Source organism: Rattus norvegicus, chromosome 4, assembly GCF_036323735.1.
Source record: "Rattus norvegicus strain BN/NHsdMcwi chromosome 4, GRCr8, whole genome shotgun sequence".
Lineage (NCBI taxonomy): Eukaryota > Metazoa > Chordata > Mammalia > Rodentia > Muridae > Rattus > Rattus norvegicus.
The window spans coordinates 118,869,045-118,893,262 of NC_086022.1; the positions used below are offsets into that span (position 1 = coordinate 118,869,045).

Consider the following 24,218-nt stretch of genomic DNA (forward strand, 5'->3'; position numbering starts at 1 on the left):
AAGGAGCCCAGTAGATCATGTGTGAATACCAGACATTGGAACAGCAATCTGTAAAGCTCAAGTTCCCTTGGATACCCCAAGTTGGAGATGTCAGAGCCATGGGATACTTGCTAAGGAAAGCTGCTAACAGGGAGTTGAACCAGCGCAAGAGAATGAAGTTGTTGTTGACCATCAGATCTGCAAACAGCAGTCAACAGGAAAAAAAGAGTTGGAGATCTGAAGAGTGCTTTGACATTGGACATGGAGACTCAGAGTCTGGAGTTTGACCAGCTCATTTCTGTCTTGCTTTGGTCCAGTATTTCTCCACTAGGACATTTTGGAATGGTAATGTATATTCTCTGATGTTGGAGGTACGTGGTCTGCCTTCTGACAGTTAAGTGATTAAATGACTCTCAGAAAAGACTTTTAACTTTGGACTTTTAACAATGCTGAGACTGTTATAGAATACGGGACTTTATAAGTTCGATTAAATGTATTTTGCATTATGTTATGGCTAGGCATGGTCCCCAAAGACTCATGTGTTCAAACAAGCCAGTGGAGGCCAGGGAGTTGAATGGGTTGGTTTGGATATGCTTGGCCCAGGGAGTGGCACTATTAGGAGGTGTGACCTTGTTGGAGGAAGTGTGTCACTGTTGGGGGTGGGCTTTGAGACAGCTTCTCCTAGCTACCTAAGGATGCCAGTTGTCTCCTGGCTGCCTTCTGATCCAGATGTAGAACTCTCAGCAGCTCCAGCACCATGCCTGCCTGGATGCTGCCCCTTTCCCACCTTGATGATAATGGACTCAACCACTGAACCTGTAAGCCAGCCCCAATTAAATGTTGTCGCTTATAACAATTTCCTTGATCATGGTGTCTCTTCACAGCAATGAAATCCTAACTAAGACAAATCTAAAAAATAAATAAAAAGAAAAGAAAAATACCCTGCTGCTAAGAATACAAAATGCATAAATATGCATGCAACAGTGAATTAATGAAGGATGAGTTAAATGCTTATGCACTTGTGTCATCTGTCAGGTCAAAGGATATTAGTCAACCTGGAAAACACTATGATGGTCATTCAGGATACCTCATAAAAACCAGCAAGGCATCTTTGCCACAAAGACTTCAAGAAAAAAAAAATCCAGAAATAACAACATCCAAAAATTCATTCTATTACTATGAGTATAATTAGTAATCCTGTGTCACCCAACTACACACACACACACACACACACACACACACACACACAACACACACCTCCAAAAGACATCATCTTATAATGCAGCCAGTATAAAAATGTCACATGGAAGCTTAGTATATAAGTTAATATATGCAAATTAGAAAGCAAGTTTTATTTATTTTAGACAAGACAGATACATGGTACTTATGGTCACAATCCTTAGGAGTGAGGATTTTTTAAAATTCTCTCCTACCTTGATTCTAGATGGTTCATAGTAAAATGAAGCAGTATCCTGAAATTTACAATCAGTTCAACATGCAATGAGACAGTACACAATATTTACAAAAATATTATTTAGAATTGACACAAAGCGGGAAAATCATAGCATAAGTGCTAAAATAATGCATCTTGAGTTAAACAAATGTCCTGGAAGTTACAATAAACCAAATGAAGCATGGTGAGCAGCTTTGGGAGCTGTTATCAGGGCACGGCTCGCTGGGTTACACAGTGCCTGGCCAGAGCACACTAGAGAACTGCTTTTCAGATGCAGGGGGATGAGAGTGAGCAGCGCTTATACAGCAGAGCCATCCTTGAGCATCTTCAAAGACCTTCGACTCCACACCTCTTCCTTATGGAAGATCCACCCATACCCATCACCACACAAAGCCAAAGGAACACGAGACCCAACATATTGTTCCTCATTTTCTCCAAAATATAAAATCCATTTAAAAACTCTATTCTCAACAAAGTGTTGTTTTAAATATATATAAAATTATCTCTTAACGACAAAAATAAACGTATTTCTAAAAATTACCTATCTATTGTACCAGCATTAAAAGGACATCAAATGATTCACATAGAAAAACAAAAAGAAAAAAATTGAATAAAAATCCAAAAGCTATACATAGAAACATATAATTAAACCTGGGATTATACAACCCTACCTAGAACAAAGTTATTACGTTATTAGTGTATATAGATATGCACTTAAAATTAGTTCAAACAATATCAACCGTTGATACTATTTTCTAAGTTTCATGAATGATCTATGAAAGCCTCTCTACCAGCTGTGTATCTGATTGTAGGGCAGGTTCTATTGGAAGCGCACACTACAATTGCTAGCACCATGAGCATGCATTCCATTTCCGCACATCCTGTTAAACGGTGAGCATACAAATTATGTCTCTTTTTCTGGTGTCTTTCTTCAGGCACTGGTGTCAACTTTAGAACAGTGACAAATTTTCAGATCATAAAAATCTTATGAGTATCTTATGAATATCTCCAATATTTCCTTAGGAAAAAATCAAATATTTACTCAGTCTAGAATTCACTATCATATAGGCAGAAAGGTTTTAATATTATCTTCATCCAAACTGGCCGAATGTAAAGACAACTTCATTAAAAAGTATTTTTATGGAGAAAATGTTTTCACATATCTTAAAATACTTATAGGCTTTTACATGTTACTCCTTATCGTTAGTCTGTCCTAGTTCACAAGGCTACTGCTTACTTTGCTTTATAGCATTTCCTGTCCAGCAGGTAAAGACCACACTTGATTTTACACATTTTCAGGAAATAGTGTCTAATGTTGCTTTAGTGTCAATTTTAGACTTACTCAATTACTACATTTTCTTATGAAATTCACCTGGTGCCCGTACTAATTTGGTTAGACTTGAAAAGGTTCTCTGTACCACAAAATATTCCCATCTTGATATACTTGTATGTTACTCTATGACGAATTCTTCACTTCTTCTCCACTAATTGTCTGATGGGTGTACACAGAAAGACACGTCTGCTGCTCATAATTTACTCAGCTATGTTACAGCAGTGAGGAAACATGTCTGATACTACAATTATAATTTGTTCTTAGGGAATTTTATTTTTTAATAAAACTTCTTAAATAAATAGTGGTGATAATAAGCATTTTTAACTTCTGATGTTAATATAAATTCAGGGATTTAGTATAACCCTGTTAAATTTATATTACCTGCTAAATTTCAAATAAGAACTTTTAATCCTATTATTAAAACATTATTTTACTGAATTTTGTTTTTAAATCGAGAATGGAGAGTGTGTGTTATATAATGTCCTTATAAAATATTACAAGGTAGTTTCTCTCATTTACACATTTATTGAGAAAGTCAAATAGGAAGAGATTTTTTAAAATCTGGAACCATCCTTGCATTTCCATAATAAATCCTAGACAGTCGTCACCAAATTTCTTTCTTACAACACTTATACTTGACATTCAATTATAATTAATTTTTCCCATAATTGTGAGCTTGGCTTTGTATTTTTTAAAGACTTACTTATTTTAATGCTATGTTCACATGTGTTTTGCCTGCATGCATATAAGTGCATTGTGTGTGTTCCTAGGACACAGAAGCCATAAGCTCGCACAGATGGTTGTAAACCAACATGTGGGTACTAGGAACCAACCCCAGGAGCTCTGCAAGGGCAGCACCAGCTTTGAACCACCTGCCCATCTTTCCAGCCCCAATGTATTTTTTCACGCTTGTGTTACTATAATAGATTTGCCTTGTCTTGTTGTTATAGTGAAGTGGATAAAATTTTTACAACTCAATCCTCCCTATTAAGCACAACTAGGAAAAGTAAAATACCTACTTTTTTTTAAAGATATAAGAAGACTATGAACAAAGAAGACTGAAAGAGTAAAATCATAGAAAAGGCAGAACCTCTTAAAAAGTCATCTGAGGGTCACCAGCTGTCCTTGGCAGCACCAGCCAAACCCCAGCACGGGCAATAAACAGAGAATCAGAATCAGGTCCCAGGGTCCCAGGAAGAGAACAGTTATTACAGAGCTAAGACAATTTTTCTTTATTTCAAAGGGCTAGAGTGTTAAAATTAGAGATCTGAGAACCAAGCTTTCCATTACAGCATTTGTTGAATTCTAAAGCTTAACCGCTTGGGAAAATAAAGGTTTATGCCAAAACCTTTGAAAGAAAGAGTGGGATTTTCCAAAGTCTCACAGTGGCTCAGACATAGAGACTCAGCATAGGACAAATGGGTAAGAATCTCTGTTAGGCGGTTTTTAAATCCATTTGAGTTACAGTATCAAAACAGCACAGACCAGGTAGTTTATAAACAGCAAGAATGGCATTGACATGTAGTTCATAAACAACAGAATGTTATTTCTTCCAGTGCTGGGACCTGGGAAATACCAGATGCAATTGTTAACAGATTCAGCGTCAGGTGAGGGCTCGTGTGCAACTTCAGAGGAGATATACTCCTGAGGCATTCTATTATGACAGAAGAAACAGAAAGCTCTCTAGACTTACTCATGAAAGCCCCTGCCTGTGGCCATCACCACCAGGGGCCATTTCCTGCCTCACAAGAATTTGAGGTATACACAAACACTCAGAATGTAGGAAAAGCTAAAAGGCTGGGGAGTGTTCCACAGGCACCTACAGCTTACAAGTTGATTTTTTGTTTTTTGTTTTTGTTGTTGTTTTTAAGTAATTTTAATTGTATATTAGTCTACTGCTAACACTGTTTTTCAGTTATCAATCTGAAGAAGGCAGAAGACTGAAAAGCAGAAATTTCTACAGTTATCTTTGCTGCTGAAGACAATGATGGGCCTACTCTATGCAATGTTCTATAGTGCCTTATCTAGCCATAGGGATGATTAAAGGTACTTAACAACCACAACAAAGTTAAGCAATTCTGACTAAGGATTAGCCCAACTACAACTGATCAACCTACATACTTACTCAGTTAGGGAAAGAACAAACGTAATTAGAAAGAAGGATTTCCCTCAGACAGCAGAATTTATGCAGTTTAAATACAATGTTTAACAAAAATACTAGGAAGGAACATGAACACGTCACTAAAATTCAAATCCATCAATAGGTACATAAATAACAAGTTAATAAACATGAAATGATTGTGACTAATGTAATCAAGAAAACTACAAACTAGATAAAAAGATAGGGAAGTTCATCAAAGAATTTCAACTCATAAAACAAATCAAAAGCTGTTCTAAAACTAAAAGAAACAGACTTTAAATGTTAACTGGCAAGTCTCTTTATACTCTTTACAAGATATCTGTCATGTCCAACACTAACGACTTTGAACTCTGAAGGAAGACCTGAGAGTATAGAGAAACTGCAGAATCTTTGAAAACGAATGACATGGAAGGTTTCAGAATCCATGGAGGGTTTACACAGCCACTAGAGGACATTAAAGAGGTTGCGGGCAACTGAGATCAGGAACGAGGACTTTAATAAAGCTATAGCTTAAGGCATGGGTTTCCTACTTTGAAGGGAATAATAAAAGCAGGCATCACTTACAGGAAGGTGTGTGAATACAGCAAACGTACTCCGAAGGAAGGCAATGAGGTCCACCAGGTAATCACTAGCTTTGTTGTCCAGCTCCCCTGTCATCCAGTCGTAGTCAGCCAGCTGCAGAAACTGGTCAATCTTCTGATTTAAGTTTGTATATATCTCTTCTTCAGCTGCATGTCTAGCATCCTGTGAAATAATATATAAATTTATATGGCGGGGATGAAAAAGGCAAGCACTTATGTCATGGAGCCACCACTTGTCTATGCTCACTTAGTAACACAGCTCTGAGTGTTGAATCACATCAGCTTCCAGAACACTTCTCTTTCACAAAGCAAAACAGAATCTTTCCTAATCAATTTTTTTGACATGTGTTCACTATATTGCCCCCCCCCCCTCCTTCTGAGGGGATGGTGGAATGCTCTGCAAGAAAAGCTATTCTTTTTCTTCACTAAATTAGGAAAATCTATTCATATACACCCTGTTATCTATTTCCTTTAATTTTCTCATTTCTGTTAAAAAGTAAATTTACCCTAAGAACCGGATTCCCCTTTGACTCTCTGTGACTCCAAAAAGGCTCCTTCTATATTCCTAAGCGTCCTACATCCTCCGGTTCCTTCAGCTGCTTGTAAATGTGCCTAGGTTGTAACTTAATGTGCTCTCGCTGGTGACCACCAAAGCTCTATGCTTTCTTCATCATAAGACTTGTTCAAAGGCTAATATACATGTACCATAAGAAATGTCCTATACAGCACAATTCTAGAAAAGATGCCAAGACAGCACTAAAGAGTTCCTAAGTCGCATATGTGTGTGTTGCCCGGTATAAGAGATTCATTTACACACTCCCTTACTGAAGTCTTTAGTAGCATCGTTGAACTTGCTTTTCTAGGGAAAGGAAAATGCATTGCGGACAGAACCATCAGGACACTAATCTTAAAGACGCCATAAACAACTTGCTGCCACATCTAATGCGCATCTTTCAGTCGGAGCTGGTCTCATGTCTCCTGAACTCTACCTTAATCTCCCTCTCATCCTTCTCTGTATGGCTCACCCAGGGCTTGTATTCATCTGTCTCAAATCTTCTCAACTTCTCTGAGTAATTTAATTATTTCCTATGGTTTCCAAGTCGGTCTTCAACACAGATCTACTCACAATACATTCCACTTCATGGTCCACAAACCCGACTGCTTCAGGGACAACTCTGACCCCCAGAAATGTTGAAAGCATAAGGCTGAGACGTGGACTTAGAATTTTCCATGCTATTCACCTGTTCTTTTCAGACAGAGGCAGAAATCTAAAAGCCTGGAATCTTTCCTTCATGGTCACAATTCTGTGATTTCTAACTGTTAAATCTGTCTTTAACTTATTATCTTTTTATTTTTTCTTTAATTAAAGTATGCATAATTTTGAGTTTATAGTCAAAGACAGTACTGACTTGCATAAAGAGTGCTTTCAAATGTATTAAATGACCAAATCACACATATCTGTAATCTTCAACGTGGTATGTTGATTGTGTAGAGAGCACAGTGAGTGTGGTAACATAATGAGCAAATTGGCATGCCCAAATCCAGTTCAGAATGGCATGCATTATTGTAAATATTTGGTAATATAATGGTGAAAACTTTTAATACGATACTTCCAGAAGTTTTCAAGATACATTTATTAATTATTGTACCTACTGTAGAATGAGTTCTTGAACTGCTTAAAATTTTTCTGTGCTTTGACCAAAATGGCTTAACTATGATCAAAGTTTTCAGAGGCCATGTTCTGCTTTACTTAGTTTATTCAATTTTTTTAGATTCAATATGGAATTAATATCATGCAATATTTTTCTTTTTTTTCTTCACTTGTTTATTAGATATTTTCTTTACCTGCATTTCATATATTATCACCAGTTTTCCCTCAGGAAACTCCCTTTCCCATCCCCCCAACTCTTGCTTCCATGAAAGTGATCCCCGCCCCACCCCACCCTGCGCCTCACATCCACCCATTCCCTCCTGTCACCCTGCCCTGGCATTTCCCTACACTGTGACATCAAGCCTTCATAGGACCACGGGCTTCTCTACCCATTGATGTCCTACAAGGCCCATCCTCTGCTACATATGCAGCTGGATTCATGGGTCAATCCATGTATACTCTTTGGTTGGTGGTTTAGTTCCTGGAAGCTCTGGAGTATCTGGTTGGTTGATATTGTTGTTCTACCTATAGGGTTGCAAACCCCTTCAGCTACCTCAGTCCTTTCTCTAACTCCTCCATTGGGGACCATGTTCTCAGTCCAATGGTTGGCTGAAAGCATCCACACCTGTATTTGTCAGGCTCTGGCAGAGCCTCTCAGGAAACAGCTATATCAGGCTCCTGACAGCATGTACATCTTGGCATCCCCAATAATGTCTGGGTTTGGTGACTGCATGTATAATAGATCCCCATTTGTGGCAGTGTCTGGAAGGCCTTTCCTTCAGTCTCTGCTCTACATTTTGTCTCTATATTTCCTCCTGTGAGTATTTTATTCCTCCTTCTAAGAAGTACTGAAGCATCCACACTTTGGTCTTTCTTCTTGAGCTTTATGTGGTCTGTGAATTGTATATTGTATATTGTGAATTCCAATCTTCTGGCTAATATCCAATTATCAGTGAGTGTATATCATGTGTGTTCTTTTGTGATTTGGTTACCTCACTCAGGATGACATTCTCTAGTTCCATCCATTTGCCTAAGAATTTCATGAAGTCATTGTTTTTAATAGGTGAGTAGTACTCCATTGTGTTGATGTACCACATTTTCTGCATCCATTCCTCTGCTGAAGGGCATTTGAGTTCTTTCCAGCTTCTGGCTATTATAAATAAGGCTACTATGAACATAGTAGAGCATGTGTCCTTATTATATGTTGGAGCATCTTTTGGGTGTATCTCTGGAGTCTAACTTCTTGAATTCTTTGTATATATTGGATATTGGCCCTTTATCAGATGTAGGATTGGTAAAGATCTTTTCCTAATCTGTTGGTTAGTGTGTTTTTCTATTGATGGTGTACTTTGCCTTACAGAAGCTTTGCAATTTTATGACGTCCAATTTGTTTATTGTTGATCTTAGAGCATAAGTAGAGCACAAACCATTTCAGGAAATTTTCGCAGTGCCCATGTGTTTGAGGCTCTTCCCCACTTGCTCTTCTATTAGTGTCAATGTATCTGGTTTTATGTGGATGTCCTTGATCCATTTGGACTTGAGCTTTGTACAAGGAGATAAGAATGGATCAATTTGCATTCTTCTACATTCTGACCACTAGTTAACACAATATCTTCCAGGATTATCAAAGATGCTAAAATCGTAAAAAAAATGCCTTCTTTCATAAGGCAATATACTCTATTCCACACCACATTTCTCTTTCCAAACATCCACTGATCAATGGTGAGTTGACTCCTCATCTTGGCTATGGAGACCAGAGATGGAAGAACATGCAACACAATTACTAAACCATGCAGATTTTATACTTTTAAGTTTTAAGGATCTTCCACATTGCTTCTCCCTAACAGCTAAACTTTACCTTTGTATATATTCTCATCATTTGTATTACTTATAACATGTATTTGACCAGGTCAAGGTGATATATCATTGTATTTTGATTTGCCTTTCTCTCATGATAGCAAGGTTTGGCATTAGTCATAGTTTTATTAGCCATCTATTTTTTTTAATGAAATTCTTCAGCTCATTTTTAAATTGGTTCATTAGTTTTACTACCATGTAGAGTTTTGAATGTTTCACAAAATTTGAGTATTGATGGCTTTCTTATTGGTACCACACAGCCGAGAACAATATTTTCTCAATGCTTTGGGCAGTGTCTTACCCCTGGAAACTTTCTGTAAGCTAAGAAGACTATGTTCAGTTTTGAGCACCTTCTTTTGCTTATTTTCAATATTGTTGCCTGTACTTTTATGGTCACTTCTAAAACCTCTGCACAAGATACAGCTACTTTAGTTTCTTCTAATTGTTTTATAGTATCAGGCATTTTATTTATATCTTGAAATCATTTTTAAAATTTGAACCCAGAGCTCTAGTCAGCACTCCCGAGATCTGCTTGTCTGTGGTGCTGTTGCAGTAGAGTTACGAGTGCAAACCGTCATCTCAACTTAATGACGGTGCTGAGCTTCTGAGCTCGGATCACAGTCCTGCATCAGCACCACGGCCTGTTACACTTCTTCATGACAACTATCTGGAAACATACCGTACGCAGCCCTTTTAGATTTGCTTCTTTCATTCTGCACATCTTTATATATCGAGTTCTTTCCTTGTCAACACTGAATATTGCTTTATTAGATAAGTCTATCATAAATTGTCATAGTCACATGATTTCCAGGTTGCATCCCCATTTTGGACAATCATGAAGAAGAGTAAAACAGAAATTAAGTTTTTCCATATTGTTGCAACAATAGTTTCAACACACTGAAGTAATATTAAGCAAGGGCTACAGCTGCAACTCACATAAGACTGTTTAGCTTTGTAGCTTGGAAAAGAAATGTCTTGCAAAATGATGACACAGGTTGGCATTATCGGAACTTGACGATGCTAGGTGTGTAAGGTATTTCAAGGTATTTAAATTTATAATTTTCTAATGGCCCAATGCAGAATATCTAATCAGATTAATATTGTCATCTGGAGATTTTTTTTGGTGATGAATTTGTTCATTACATTTGATCATTTCAATGTGTTTTAAAAAGATTTATTTATTTTGTATCTCTATCTGTCTGTCTACAGGTGTATCACAGCCATTACTGTGGAACCAGAAGAGGGTGTCAGTCCCCTGGAATTCTAGTGAACCAAACCTAGGTCCTCTCCAAGAAGAGCAAGTGTTCTTAACTGCTGAGCCATTTCTCCTGCACACTTAGTAGATGTTTTTGGTTCTACTTGCCGATGTTACATTATTTTTCTGTACTTCAGATACAAGTTCTTGATTAATAACCATGTTTCAAAAACATTTTCTTTCAAGCTGTTTGTTGTCTTTTTTCCCCTTTAAACAGTGTCTTTCTCAGAGCATAAATTTTATGTTTGTCTTATTTTGAGATGGCTGGAAAATAAATGCAGTCTCACACTCACTATGTAACCCAAGATGACCTGAAACTCTCAGCCATTCTCTTGCATTGCCCTCTGGAATGCTGGGATTATGGGCATGCACTTGTAAATCCAGTTTAAAAGTTTTCATTATTAGTAAAATCTAATTTATCTTTTATTGTATCTAGAAAGTTGTTAAATGTGGGACTGCAAAGAAGGCTGTGTACTGGCTGATCTTCCAGATGATATGAGATGGTTTATAGCATCCACATGGGTAACTCACAATCATCTTTAGCCCCATCTCTCGGGAACCTGACACTTTCTTCTAGCCTCCAAAGGCATGTATATATGTGTGGCATTCACTCACATACACACACACACACACACACACACACACACACACACACACACACACACACACACACACTTAAAAATAATCAAAATAAAACTGTAAAAAAAAAAGGCACTGCCAAATACAAGGACACCTAAGTTTCATCTTAAGATATTTACAAAGGGTTGTAGAATTGTGCATTTTATGTTCAGAATTTATATTTTCAGTTAATGTTAATAATAGATGTAAATTCTGCATCTGAGACTCATGTAGCTTTTGCTGTTTTCACAGATGCCCAGCATCACTTGGTGAAAAATAAACTCCACTACATTGTCTTTTATCTTTCAATTGAATACCTACGTACATACCTAGTTTTAGTCTACTTTACTTTACTACTTGACTTTCTGGCCAAAATTATATTTCTGTATCTTTATATAGTATATAGTATATTTTGTATACTATAAAAAATATATATAAAGTATACTATATACTTTATATAGTATATAGTATATTTTGTTACACTAATACGTACTGTAGTTTTACTTCTGATTATTAATATAAATAGAATTGTGATTGTTGTTTTTCAAACTTTAAACTTTAGTTGGTCACTAAAAATACAAAGACTAGGAACTGGCTTTTATGCAAACCTGTATCCTGAACCTTAGTGCAATTAGTTCTTTTCATTGTTCTGTTATTTCCTTAAGATTTTCTACAGTCGCTTGTGCTATTTAGAAACAGTTTTATTTCTTCTTCCCTCTCCACACAGCAGCTCTCCTTGTCTTGTGTTGTTAGATAATGTAGAGAAGTGGAAACGGAGGGAAGCTATGCTTCTTTGTTCATGATCTTAGCAGGAAAACATCTGGCTTCTCACCATTAAACTTGCCATTATCTGTGCAAGTTTTATAGATATTTTCAATGAGGGAGAAGTGCCCCATCTCTGTCTTGATTTTTGTTTGAGAATTTAGCATAAATGACTTTTTCTTTACCTACTTATATAGCTTTTCTTTTTGAGTCTGATATGGTGACTTTCACTGACTGCTGACTGAGTGCTGATCCACCTGGGGTGAACCTACAGTAAGCAGGCCTTGACCATAACACACCTGCTAGTTTATGAAGATTTTGTTCATGTTTGCAACAACTGGAACTCATAAAATGAAACTGATAAGACTCTCTGCTATAACTTTCTAGAAACACATTGTTAAAAAATGGATATAAAATATCCTTAATTGTTCACAGAATTAACTGCCCATTTCATCCAGCTGTGTTCAATATCAGGCTACCAGTTTCTCTAAGAGGTAAAGGCAGTTAGATTATCTACTTCACCAAGTATGAGTAATGATAGAACGTTCATAATAAAGATCTTCCCCTAATCGCACATTAAAGGTTTGGTTCTCAATTTTGAGAACTATTGTGGAAAGGAAGACTCTTGAGGAGATGGAGTTAACTGGAAGAAATTACATCATTGGAGGCATATTTTTGAAGAGGATATGAAGACCCTGGATCCTTCTTGCATCATTTTTATTTTCTTTCCAGTCACCCTGGAGCAGGCAGCCTCTTCCCCAAATTTTTGCACTCTGTATATGTATTGTGCCAGGCCACAAGCCCAAAGCATTTAAGCCAATGGGTTAAGGACTGAAACCTCCCACAGTATAAGCTAAAATAAACCTCTTTTGACAATAGGGAGATGACTCTGTGGTTAAAAGCACTTGCTACTTTTCATCAGAACCAGAGTTCATTCTGAGAACCATGTCAGGTAGATCTCTAACTCCAGCTCCAGGGATTCCAGTGTTCCCTCTGGCCTGTGAGGATATCTGCATTCACATGCAGATACACAGAAAGACAGACAGACAGACAGACACAAATTAAAAACAAAATCAATTTTTTTCTCTTTTGATTGTTGTAGTTTGTTGTTGTAATTCTTTTTTCATATCCATTTTCATGGAGTCCAGTCTGGCCTCACAGTCACCATGTCACTAAGGGTGACCTGCAGATCTTCACCATTCTTGTTTCTACCTCTTAGTTCTGGGACTAAGGATGGACATGAAGTTGTCCCACCTTTCCTCTTGTCAGATGATTACATCAGGGGTTTTGTGGTGATAATGAAAAGCTGGCTGAAGCAGTTTTCCCTCCGAAAGTGATCTGTATTTTGTCAATTTTCAAAAGAATTCTTTACAATATTCCTTTATTATTGTCTTAATGAAAATGGGTTAAGATCAGCACTTTCATTAGCAACTTGTGGTTTTTTCTACTTATCTCTTGGTTAGCCAGATTCAAAATTTAATTATCTTATTTCATTTCTGCCAAAGGGTCAACTTTTGATTTTGCTGATTTCCAATACTGGTTTTCATATCTATTTGCTTCTGATCTTATTTGCATGGTCTATTTGTTTAGCTTGTATTAGATGGATTTAAGAAGCTCTTCTTATATCTAATGTAATAAAAATTTCTAATGAATGTTTAATGTTCCAACTGTCCTTACACATGATACTTTCTCTGTATGATACAAGTTTGGGGAAGATCTGTATTATTTGGGTGATGTACATCTTCACTTTACCTTCAACTACAATGTTTTAAAATTCCTTTCAGGAATTTGTCTGTAACCCCTTTTCTTGGAATATGTTCTTTAATTTTCAAATATATATGAGTTTTCAAACTATACTTCGTTACTGTTAATTGGTTTGATTCTATGTTTCAAGAGTGAGTTTAGTTTTGATTTCTATTTCACTGGTTTTTACTAACTCGTGTTTGAGGGTCTTGGTCAGAGCTCTGTATAAGTTTAGGAGTCATTAGTGATAGACAACATTCCCTATAAATGTTAGTTACTTAGCTGGTTAATGGTGCCATTGAGTTCAATGGTATCCATACTTATTTCTGCTTCTTGAATTTCTAGCTTACAAATATAAATTTACTATAAACTGATATCCACACATATATGCTTTTATAATCTCTCCAAATACTTACATCTCTCTCATTAGCTGTTTGAAAGCAAGAGATAATTTTAAGTAATTTTCTAGCACTAACCAAGTATGCATTTTAACCTTATCATTTCTCAAATGTCTTATTCTCTTCTCTGTAGGAACAAAAGATGTTCTCTGATGTTTCTTAGTACCAGGGAGTGATATTGAAATGGCTACAGGAGGAAAGCAATCAGTACCTACCCAGCAATGACACCTATGAACCAAAGCTATATTCAACATGGCAAGGTATCCCTAAAGATGCAATACTGTCTGTAACTGACAACTGTGTAATTGGACTTAAGGCCCACTAAACAGGAGTGAAATCATGTGTGGTACTGTGAACATGGCCAACTATATGTGGCTAGTATGATTGTAAATCTTGGATGAGATACTACTATTACCACTTTATTAAGGCATTATCAATCCCTAACTGCATTCTAAATTCATATCCCTATACCTACAGTCAAGTGTAGCTCACATTCCTCATCAAAAAAGATTCTGTTTTGCAATAGAAGACCATTACAGAAATCCACAGCTAGTCAAGATGCAGAGAACTGACCCCAAATCCTGCTGAAGGGGAGGAGGCAGAAAGATCCTATGAACTAGAAGACCAGGAACTCTACTCTCTAGGTGCCTTCCTCTTATGGCAGGTGTATCCATGGTAGATCCATGGCATCTCAATAAAGCAGCTGCCTCAACAAGACCTGAATAATTCTAACACTGGTGGCCATCCCCCTGCATGTGGGGGAAATTTCATGGGCCCCACCCCTAACTCTAAGTCCAACAAACAACTAGTAACTGCTAAGAGAGAATTAGTCTTCCCTAGGGATAAGCCTTCTAAGTTATTATCAAAAACCAAGTGGGTAGCCCTAGAAACATACATGTAGGCATGGTAAGTATTTATGCGTGCGTGTGTGTGTGTGTGTGTGTGTGTGTGTGTGTGTGTGTGTGTGTACATGTGCAACAATAGCTAAAGAAGAGGATGCCATGAATTTGGGGATGGGCTGCACATGGGAGAGACAGAAGAGAGAAAAGTGAGGGGGAAATGATATAATTATATTTTCATTAAAATTTTAAAGTGGCATTCCTCTTCTCAGTGCCTATTACTACCAATCAAGAGTTCACTAAGTTCAAAAATCTTAGGATTACCTTTGGTTACTTTCTTTCTTTCTTTCAAAAACCTGCCATGTCTGTCTTCAAACCATTTCTCTACTTCTAAGTCTACTACTCCACATAAGCATTATTGTTTACCTGGACTATTTCAGTGGCCTCCCACCTAACTACCACCTTCCACTCTTACTAATTTACAATGACATGACACCCATTATTTCATTCAAAGATAAATCAGAGCACCACACTACAGCCCCAAATTAGAAACTTCCTATCTAACTTCAGATTAAGAACTACAGCATTTATTATGTCCAACAGGGGCAGACATTGCCTGGCTTCTTACCACAGGAACTCTTCATACATTTACCAGTGATTGATGTAACACTGCTAAATAGACCCCTTACCGTACCTGAATGTGCCTGAACCCACTGTCTTACTATCCCCTTTTCTGGGAATACACATCTATAGAAATTGAAGTGGTTCCGGGTCTGAATATGGTTTGAGGTCATCACCCCAGCCCTACACCCCAGTTCATAGCTCTAGCTAATCTTCCTATTAGTTCATTAGTATATAAGCTCCATAAAACCAAGAGAGACTTATCTTGTTCAGTCTGATAAGACTATTAGATACACAGAGCTTTATTAAAACCTGCTAGCTAGACAATGGACTGAAGTCATCTGTGCACTGCAGCTCTTCACAGAAGCTGGCAGTCTCTGCGTCCCTGGGCCTTTTTCTCTCTCTGACATAACAGATTGTCACACGGTAGATGTAGAAAGAGTACTTATGATGAGGTGAATTAGTAAATCGTTTTGGTCTCTATTTTAAAACAGACAGAGGAACTTTCTGAGCAGGGAAAGGCAGACAAACATGCCAGCTGGATTATGTCACTCATGGCAGAAGAAACAAGAGGGAACTCTGAGAAAACACCTTGAAGACCTTCTGAATGTGTCTCTCTTTTCCAGCATAAAGGTTTCCATCTGCAAGGAAAAGGTTTCAGGAAACAGTAGCTTAGGAAAACACCCAACATGGGTCTTTCCTTGCAGCCCTGTTTACACTGAATTCTGGGTTGGCTCGTCTGAAATAGCCCTGGTAAAAATAAGCTTTCAACATGCTTTGAGGAATCAATGTTTCCCATCAAAAGCAGTGCAAGTCTGACCTTTAATGTCCCCTGCAATACTCCTCTGCTCAGCGGCTGAGAGACTGGCTACTCAGCACTCAGGCCTACTACTTGCTCTCTTCCCCTCAGCACTCTAAATGCTAGAGCTATCTGGGCTTGGGAGCTCACACACATACTCTGAGCATTCAGAAGGCAGAGGCGGTACAGTTACCTACCATCTGAGGCCAGGCTGGACTACACAGTGAATTTTAGGATAATGTGGGTTAGCATGTGACACACTATCTTAAAAACAAATAAAAAGTTCCTTTCTAAAACCCAGAACAACACAATACCACAAATCCTTAAAAAAACAAATTTCAAACCATAATGAGGAAAAGTCACTGAAATTTTACAAAGGGGACAGGTTGAGAGATTATTAGTAGATCCAGCATTTTCCCCACTTGAAAGACAGTCTCCTGAAGGCCTCTTTATTAGCTGAATCTTCACTAAAAATTCATCAGTAATAAAGTCATCACTGTTCTGTGTCTCTGCTTTCCTTACGTCTGAATTCAATCCAAAGCAGTTTGAAACTATTCAAAATAGAAACCAGGGCTCATCCTGAAGTTGTGCATCATTGCGATCTTACCATTATTTCCTAAGTACTGCAGTGGGACAATACCACCACTCACACTGTCAAAGTGTAATACAGTGATGACCTAAGCTTCTGGGAGGATGTGTGTGGATTAGCTGTGAGGACTGGGAAACCTACCGCCCATGGGTATCATGGCTGTTATAATCAGACACTCATAAGCAGTATGAAAGGAATGGCATAAACTTAGATAAAGAACTTTCTTAAGTAATCTTATTGGTAATGTGAAGCATGCTAGGGTCCTCTTGTGAAAACCTCATTCTGTCATAGAGATGGAAAGAATGAGTTATGTTCAACAATGCACATACTTCCTATAATAGCAAATGGTTAAGTTCTTCTAAAAGTCCGTCTGCCATACACTTTAATCACCAAGTGGATCAAATCTGATTTCTTCTTTGATGGCTATTTTTGAGAGATGGTACCAACAAACAGAAAGGATAAAGGGTAGAAAAGGGGAAAAAACAGGGGACATAAGTTGAAACTCTACCTATGTGTCTAATTGTCACCATTTGGGGATTTGTGACTGTCACAGAACATGTTTTTAAAACTACGACAATCACATAATAACAAAACTCAAACCACACCTGGTGTCTGGTGCTGTCCTTTAACCCCAGCTACTGAAAAGGAGGAAGCAAGCAGAAACTCCGAGTTTGAAGCCAGCCTGGTCAATACAGAATTCCAGATAAGCCAAAGCTACACAACCAGCCTGGTCTCCACTCAGGTTCATTTATATATCAACTCACTCTTTCTTGCTAAAACTGCAACATTTTTCTGATTAATATCCACGAAAATCTTCACATGATAATATACAGGATTTTATTAAGATGCATGGGATTCTTCTAAGAGTGGGTGCTTATGCTCTGGAAACTCATCTACCATTAATCTTCCCTTTGTTTACAAAAATGTCATTTTCTCTGACAGAGAAAAAGAGTGCTGGACTTATAACTAAAAAAATAGCTAACTATTGGGGGTAAGGATTTGTCACTAAAATTTAAGATTTAAAAAGCTAGACCTGGAAAGAAGAGTTATTAAATAAACATTGCAGTCGATATTCTTGTCAGCCACACTATCCTGATAATGTAATCATAATTTTGTGGTTGTTTTAACACCATATTATGTGGCTGTTTACACACACATATCACCCTGGTGTTTAAATTTGTTTTCTAAAAAATGGAGACCAAACGAAACTATTCCTTACTCTCAAAAGCTTGTCATAAATATCATCCTTTGGAACCTGGTGAGACGGCCCAGACTGTGTCCATGCACTGTGCCAACGGGAATCACTTATGCTGACACGTTCTTACCTTGAAAGTTGTGGTACCATAAAGCTTGGTGGTGTGGACCGTCTCTGGAAGGACATTAGTGATATTGGTGATGAATTCCTCTAGGTATTTACAGGACTTCTCCAGGTGTGTTGTATTGATGATAATCTGGACAAGCTAGAAAACAGTAAGCATGTCCAATGATCATTCAGGTATTCACACATGGGTGGTGGCTCAGGAAGTTCCTGAGCTGTCAGCAGGTTGCTCCATAGGCTACCTTACAGGAAGCCTCCTCCAAGAGCGTACCCCAAACCTCCAGGAACATCTATTTCCCCATTTAAAGTGACACTTGTAAGTATATTCTTTTATTTTAAAAAGGGCCTCTCTCACGTGGTGGTGAGCCACCTTTGAGCGAGCACTCAGGAGGCAGAGGCAGGTGGATCTATGAATTGGAGGCCAGTCTGGTACAAAAGACACAGTGCCAGGATATCAAGGCGACACAGACAAACCCTATCTGAAAAACAAAACAAAACAAAAACAAACAAAGCCACTAGTCTTAATCATAGACCCTACAAAGAAACATAAATTGCCAAATTGCCAAATTAATCAAATGAGTCAACATTCAGTAAAGCAAAAAGCAAAGCCGAAAAAGCAGCAGATATTTCAGAATTAGGCCTGAGGAACACAGACACGTGACCCTCGATTGTGAAAGGCCAACACACTCCCTTAGTTCCTAAGAGAAAGAACTTGAACAGAGAAGGCAGAAAAAACAAAATCCTTGATCTTGACAAAAGTTTTCCCAATATTATCAGTCTGTTTTCTCAGATAAAAAATGTACATAATAACCTCTAAGCCAGAAAGTCACTATAAACATTAAATACTTTGCTATTATTAGAGTTTTCCTCTTCATATACAGAAGATCCTTAAAAAGAGTCTCATCTGGAGCTACAGGCGTGGCTCAGTGACGAGGGGATGCTTAGTCCTCTTTCTCTTTTAAAGGAACAAATTCACACTAACATAAAAATCACCTAAATCAAATCTTTCTTCAAAAGACTTATCTACATTGTTTGAATTTCACACAATTACATAATATATTGTAGGGATTTTCTTCCCTTCAATCCCACCATCTCCTTCTTTAACTGGAGCCCTTCCTTCCAAGAAGCTCCTGCCCACTTCCACATCTTTGTCTGTGACCCACTGAGTTTAATTTGTATTTCTTGCCAGGTTAGGTGGGAGGTAATTTACTGGAGCAAGGGTAACTTACTGGTATTTACATCACTAAAGAAAAAGGCACCCTCCCCTGAAAAACATTAGCTTCCAACTGTCCTTCAAAATGGATGAAAGGGAAGAAAGGTGGATGGTGGCAAGGCTGTTAAAGTGGAGAACTAGAGACTTACATTTTAAAATCAGCATTACCTATAAGGAACACATTCTGTCTATCAAAAGAAATTCTAATAATAAGAGGAATCATGTCATGCTATAGAAATAAAAAAAAACAGTGGCAGTCAAAAAGAAAATTGTTCTGTTTTGCAGGATTTTGGCAGTTTAAAAAAACGAAAAAGGAGGCAGCTATGCTGGGCACAGTAGCAATTTATCACGACTTTAAAAAGATCTGTCAACACAAGAGATCACCATGAATTGCATGAGTGGGCTGTCAGTCACTCTTCAAGTGTTTCACTGCCAAGCACAGAATAGACTATTAAAACATTCCAGGATTGTAACACATGCCATGTCATTTTCACAGGAAATACTGCCTATTAATGAGGTCTGAGGAGCTCCACTCCTGAACGACACCATCAAAAGCCCTCGTAAGGGAGAGGCTTTGGAAGATAACTTTGAACTAAAATGAAGCACTCTGAGATACAGACTGTCATCAGAGTCTGAGCTCCTTCCATGGTATCATTAAACCCAACTCACATTCCAAACTCCCCTAGACACTGTTTCAAGGGCACGGAATTAACAATAGACCAGATATTCATTCTTTCTGATATGAAGCCCTATGTGAGCAATCTAGCCAAGAAAAAATATGGTGTAAACAGCAACTCTTACAACAAAATGACAGAAGTCACTTTAGTAATAATCAATCAGGAAGGAGCCTGAAGCATGAACCTGAGAATGTGGGTCTAGCCTTGGCTACATAGCAAGGCCCTGTCTCCAAAAACAAACAAACAACAACAACAACAAACCAGCACCAACACCAACACCACCACCATCACCACCACCACCACCACCACCACCACCACCACCATCATCACCACCACCACCACCACCATCACCACCACCATCACCACCACCACCACCACCATCATCACCACCACCACCATCACCACCACCACCACCACCACCATCACCACCATCACCACCACCACCACCACCACCACCATCACCACCACCACCACCACCATCACCACCACCACCATCACCACCATCACCACCACCACCACCATCACCACCACCACCATCACCACCATCACCACCACCACCACCACCATCACCACCACCACCACCACCACCACCACCATCACCACCACCACCACCACCATCATCACCACCACCACCATCACCACCACCACCACCACCACCACCACCACCATCACCACCACCACCACCACCACCACCATCACCACCATCACCACCACCACCACCACCACCACCACCACCATCACCACCACCACCACCACCACCACCACCACCATCACCACCACCACCATCACCACCATCACCACCATCATCACCACCACCACCACCACTACCACCACCACCATCACCATCACCACCAACAACAAAACTTCACTTAAGGAAAATAAATAAAACAAATCCACTAGGAACAAGCAGTTTTTCCATTTATTCTTGCTGGTATGAGAATAAGTGTGAGACAGAGCCCTGTGGGGACCACAGTCACACAGTCAGAGAGATACAACACAGAGTGCCCTGTGGGAATCACTGCCCCAGATCTTCCTATACATCCCCAAGGGACCCAAGGTACTACTGCAAGTATTCTGTACAACTTTGGGAAAAACTGTGGCCATCATAAACATCATCACCCCTAATGTCTAACAGGTTTAAGTTCTCAAGTATAAACTACTATATGCACCTATTTCTCTTAGATCTGCTTTTGTCTTATCTCTAGAAGTGGAGAATTTACCACCGTAAAATTTCTTGGTTGACCCAAAGCTATACATAAGGTGAGAAGTCACATAGTTTAATGACTCCCAGCTGCAAAATCTGTATGGTGACAACAACCAAAAAATAACAGCAACACTAGTCTCATTCATAAGAATGAATTAACCTAAGACTATATGGATTTTATCTTTCTCATCCCAGCAGGCTCACAAAGCTCTATCCACTATTAAGTTTATGCATCTCTAAGACCCAAACAACTAAAATACCATAATAACTGGACTACTAGTTCCAATCTCCACGGTGTCATTAAAGTTTCTGAGTTGAATATAAAGTATCTTATCATAACTAACGTGAGCACTCTGCCTGTTGTTGGGAACAGGGGTGGGAGATATATGCTGTGCGAGACATAATAGGACACAGCTATCTAGTTTTATGTGTAAATGACAAAAAGAAAACCAAAGCAGAGGCTGCTTTGTTGCTATAACCACAGCTCCAAGTCTGTATATTCGCTGTGACCTACAAGCATACCTCTGGTCCTAGTACCTTACATGTTCACCATTGCTGCCAGGATAGTTACAGTATTTTAAATTAATTAATTGTGAAAATGTACCCATCCTGGAAGGAGGAAAGATATTCTAAAGGGAGACATGTGTATCTTCCTTTTGGCTATCAGACTATTCAGATAATGGACCTCAAAGAATTAGAATTTCTCCCCAGTAACTACATGCTAGGGAAGAAAAAAGCTGGTACCAGACAGAGGGGTAAATTATCTCCTAGAAAGAAATTTCATGGAATCTGACAACTTGAGACTTCCTTCAGGAGAGCCTGGAGCTCAGTGATGAGTAGGACCACATCTCGACTGCACAGCTTAGCTGTGCATACATGTCAGGACCCCAAAGATGAACGAGGAAGTCACTAGTCTACTTGCTCCTCGTCCCAATATGGCCACACTGAATTAATGTCCTTTCTCTGTACCTTTGACTGACCCACTGAGGATGGGTAGAAGCCTCCTTTTGTTAAGGCTGCTAGGACCAGCCTTTGATTTTACTTGTTCCAGTAACGAAAAGAGGACAAGCAAAGTTTATTTCAGTTTTCCTTTAGAAAAAATTCCCCTTTCAAATTATATCCCAAAACTTATGTTGAACTAATTACTGATGTGAAGATTAAAATTACTCATGTTCACTGTCTTTTAGCTCAAAACAGAGATACTAACATCAGTGTGGATACGTACTGACGCATTCCAAATAATAAATACTAAAGCACCCAGTACAGTATGTACTCAGTAACTAAGAATAAAACATGATATCAACACATTTGATATGACATAGTAGGACATCCTGCTCAAATTGTTTGGTTTCTTCTATGTAAAACAAACAACCTACCTACCAGACCTGAGAAGCACTCTTTGCATGCCAAGAATGATTAGTACAACAACCAATATGTACTGGTGTTCTCTATGGTCCAACACTATGCTCACTGATCCTAAAGGAATCCAATGAAACATTTTGTCGTTGTCCCCATTTCAACATCAAGCTAAGCCATTTCCTAGGAATACACTACTGAGCAGAGAGGCAGCAGCAGAAGCCGAGAAGTCTGGGTAAAGGCATTCGTGCAAAGTCATCAGTCGCTTTGCCTACAGACCTGGAAGCAGCAGCTCATGCACCTGCTGAGTCAACTAGGTATTACCATGCTCCGAGACCCCAAGGACCAGCGGGGCTACAACTGAACGGGAGTAGGCAGCAAGTGGAAGTGAAGAAGCCAGGAAAGCGGCAAGAAGGCCAGAGAGAAAAGAGGACAGGGACAGAGCATAAAGAAAGAGAGAGGAGCAAAATCATGTGGTCCCAAAGCAAGATCAGGCAGGCTAGTGACAGGCTTACTTGGAGTTTTACACTCTGGATGACTGACATGTTGAAGGAAGATGCTGAGTTGTATATTTTCAATATGTTCCTGTCACTTGAGTGCTCTGTAACACCAAACCAGTTCTAACCAGAACTATAAAATGTCTGCCTCTGTTAGAACAAGATAATTAAACCAATTGTTTCTGGGAAAAGAATCATTATGAAGACAGAGTTAACAAAGTATAAACTTTCTTTCCCAATTAAGATTCAGAAAGAAAACAATACAATCTAATAATAGCAATAGAGTTTCTGACCACTGCTCCCACCTTTCTTTGCTTGGAGGATACCTGATTAAGGAAAAAAGCTAGGCCATTTTCAGATGAAGAAAGTCAATCCATTACAGTTCTATTCCAACACAAGCCAAATGAAACTCAAGAAGAAGGAAGACCAAAGTGTGGATGCTTCAGTCCTTCTTAAAAAGGGGAACAAAAATACTCACAGGAGAAAATATTGGAGACAAAGTGTGGAACAGAGACTGAAGGAAAGGCCATCCAGAGACTGCCCCACCAGGGGATCCATCTCACATGCAGTCACCAAACCCAGACACTATTCAGGATGCCAAGAAGTACATGCTGACAGGAGCCTGATATAGCTGTTTCCTGAGAGGCTCTGCCAGAGCCTGACAAATACAGAGGCAGATGCTCACATCCAACCATTGAACTAAGAATGCAGTCCCCAATGGAGTAGTTAGAGAAAGGACTGAAAGAGTTGAAGGGGTTTGCAACCCCATAAGAAGAACAACAATATCAACCAACCAGACCCCCCGGAGCTCCCAGGAACTAAACTACCATCCCGAGAGTACACAGAGATGGACCTAGGCTCCAGCCACATATGTAGCAGAGGATAGCCTTGTCAGACATCAATGGGAGAAGAGGCCCTTGGTCCTGTCAAGACTCGATGCTCAGTGTAGGGGAATGTCAGGTGGTTAGTTGGGAGGGAGTGGGTGGGTGGGTTGGGGAGCACCCTCATAGAAGCAGGGGGAGATAACAGTTTTCTGGAGGGGAAACCAGGAATGGGGATGACATTTGAAATGTAAATAAAAAAATCCAATAAAGAAAAAATGTCAAAAAACAAAACAAAATTCTATTCCAAGCAATAGAAAGCAAACACAGAAGAAAAAGGAAAGGGCCCAAAACTACATGGACTTTCAACTTTTAAAAACTGCTACAAGCATAATTCCATCACAGCCAATGTCATATTTCATGGTGTTCTTTATTTCAATGCAGAAGAAGAAAGACTCCAAGCCAATAATGATCTGTCTTTGGTATGGGTTGGTATCATTAACAGTTTCCTGAG

General features: G+C 38.8%; 1 protein-coding gene across 3 annotated transcripts in view; it reads right to left on the bottom strand.

Moving 5' to 3' along the window:
• The window catches only part of Exoc6b (exocyst complex component 6B), a 455,447-nt gene that overhangs the window by 216,766 nt on the left and 214,463 nt on the right, over positions 1 to 24,218 (bottom strand). For all 3 annotated transcript variants that reach the window (NM_001109246.2, XM_063286527.1, XM_063286526.1), the window contains 2 exon segments: positions 5,470 to 5,649; positions 17,944 to 18,078. In NM_001109246.2, the coding sequence (NP_001102716.1) occupies positions 5,470 to 5,649; positions 17,944 to 18,078 (315 nt within the window).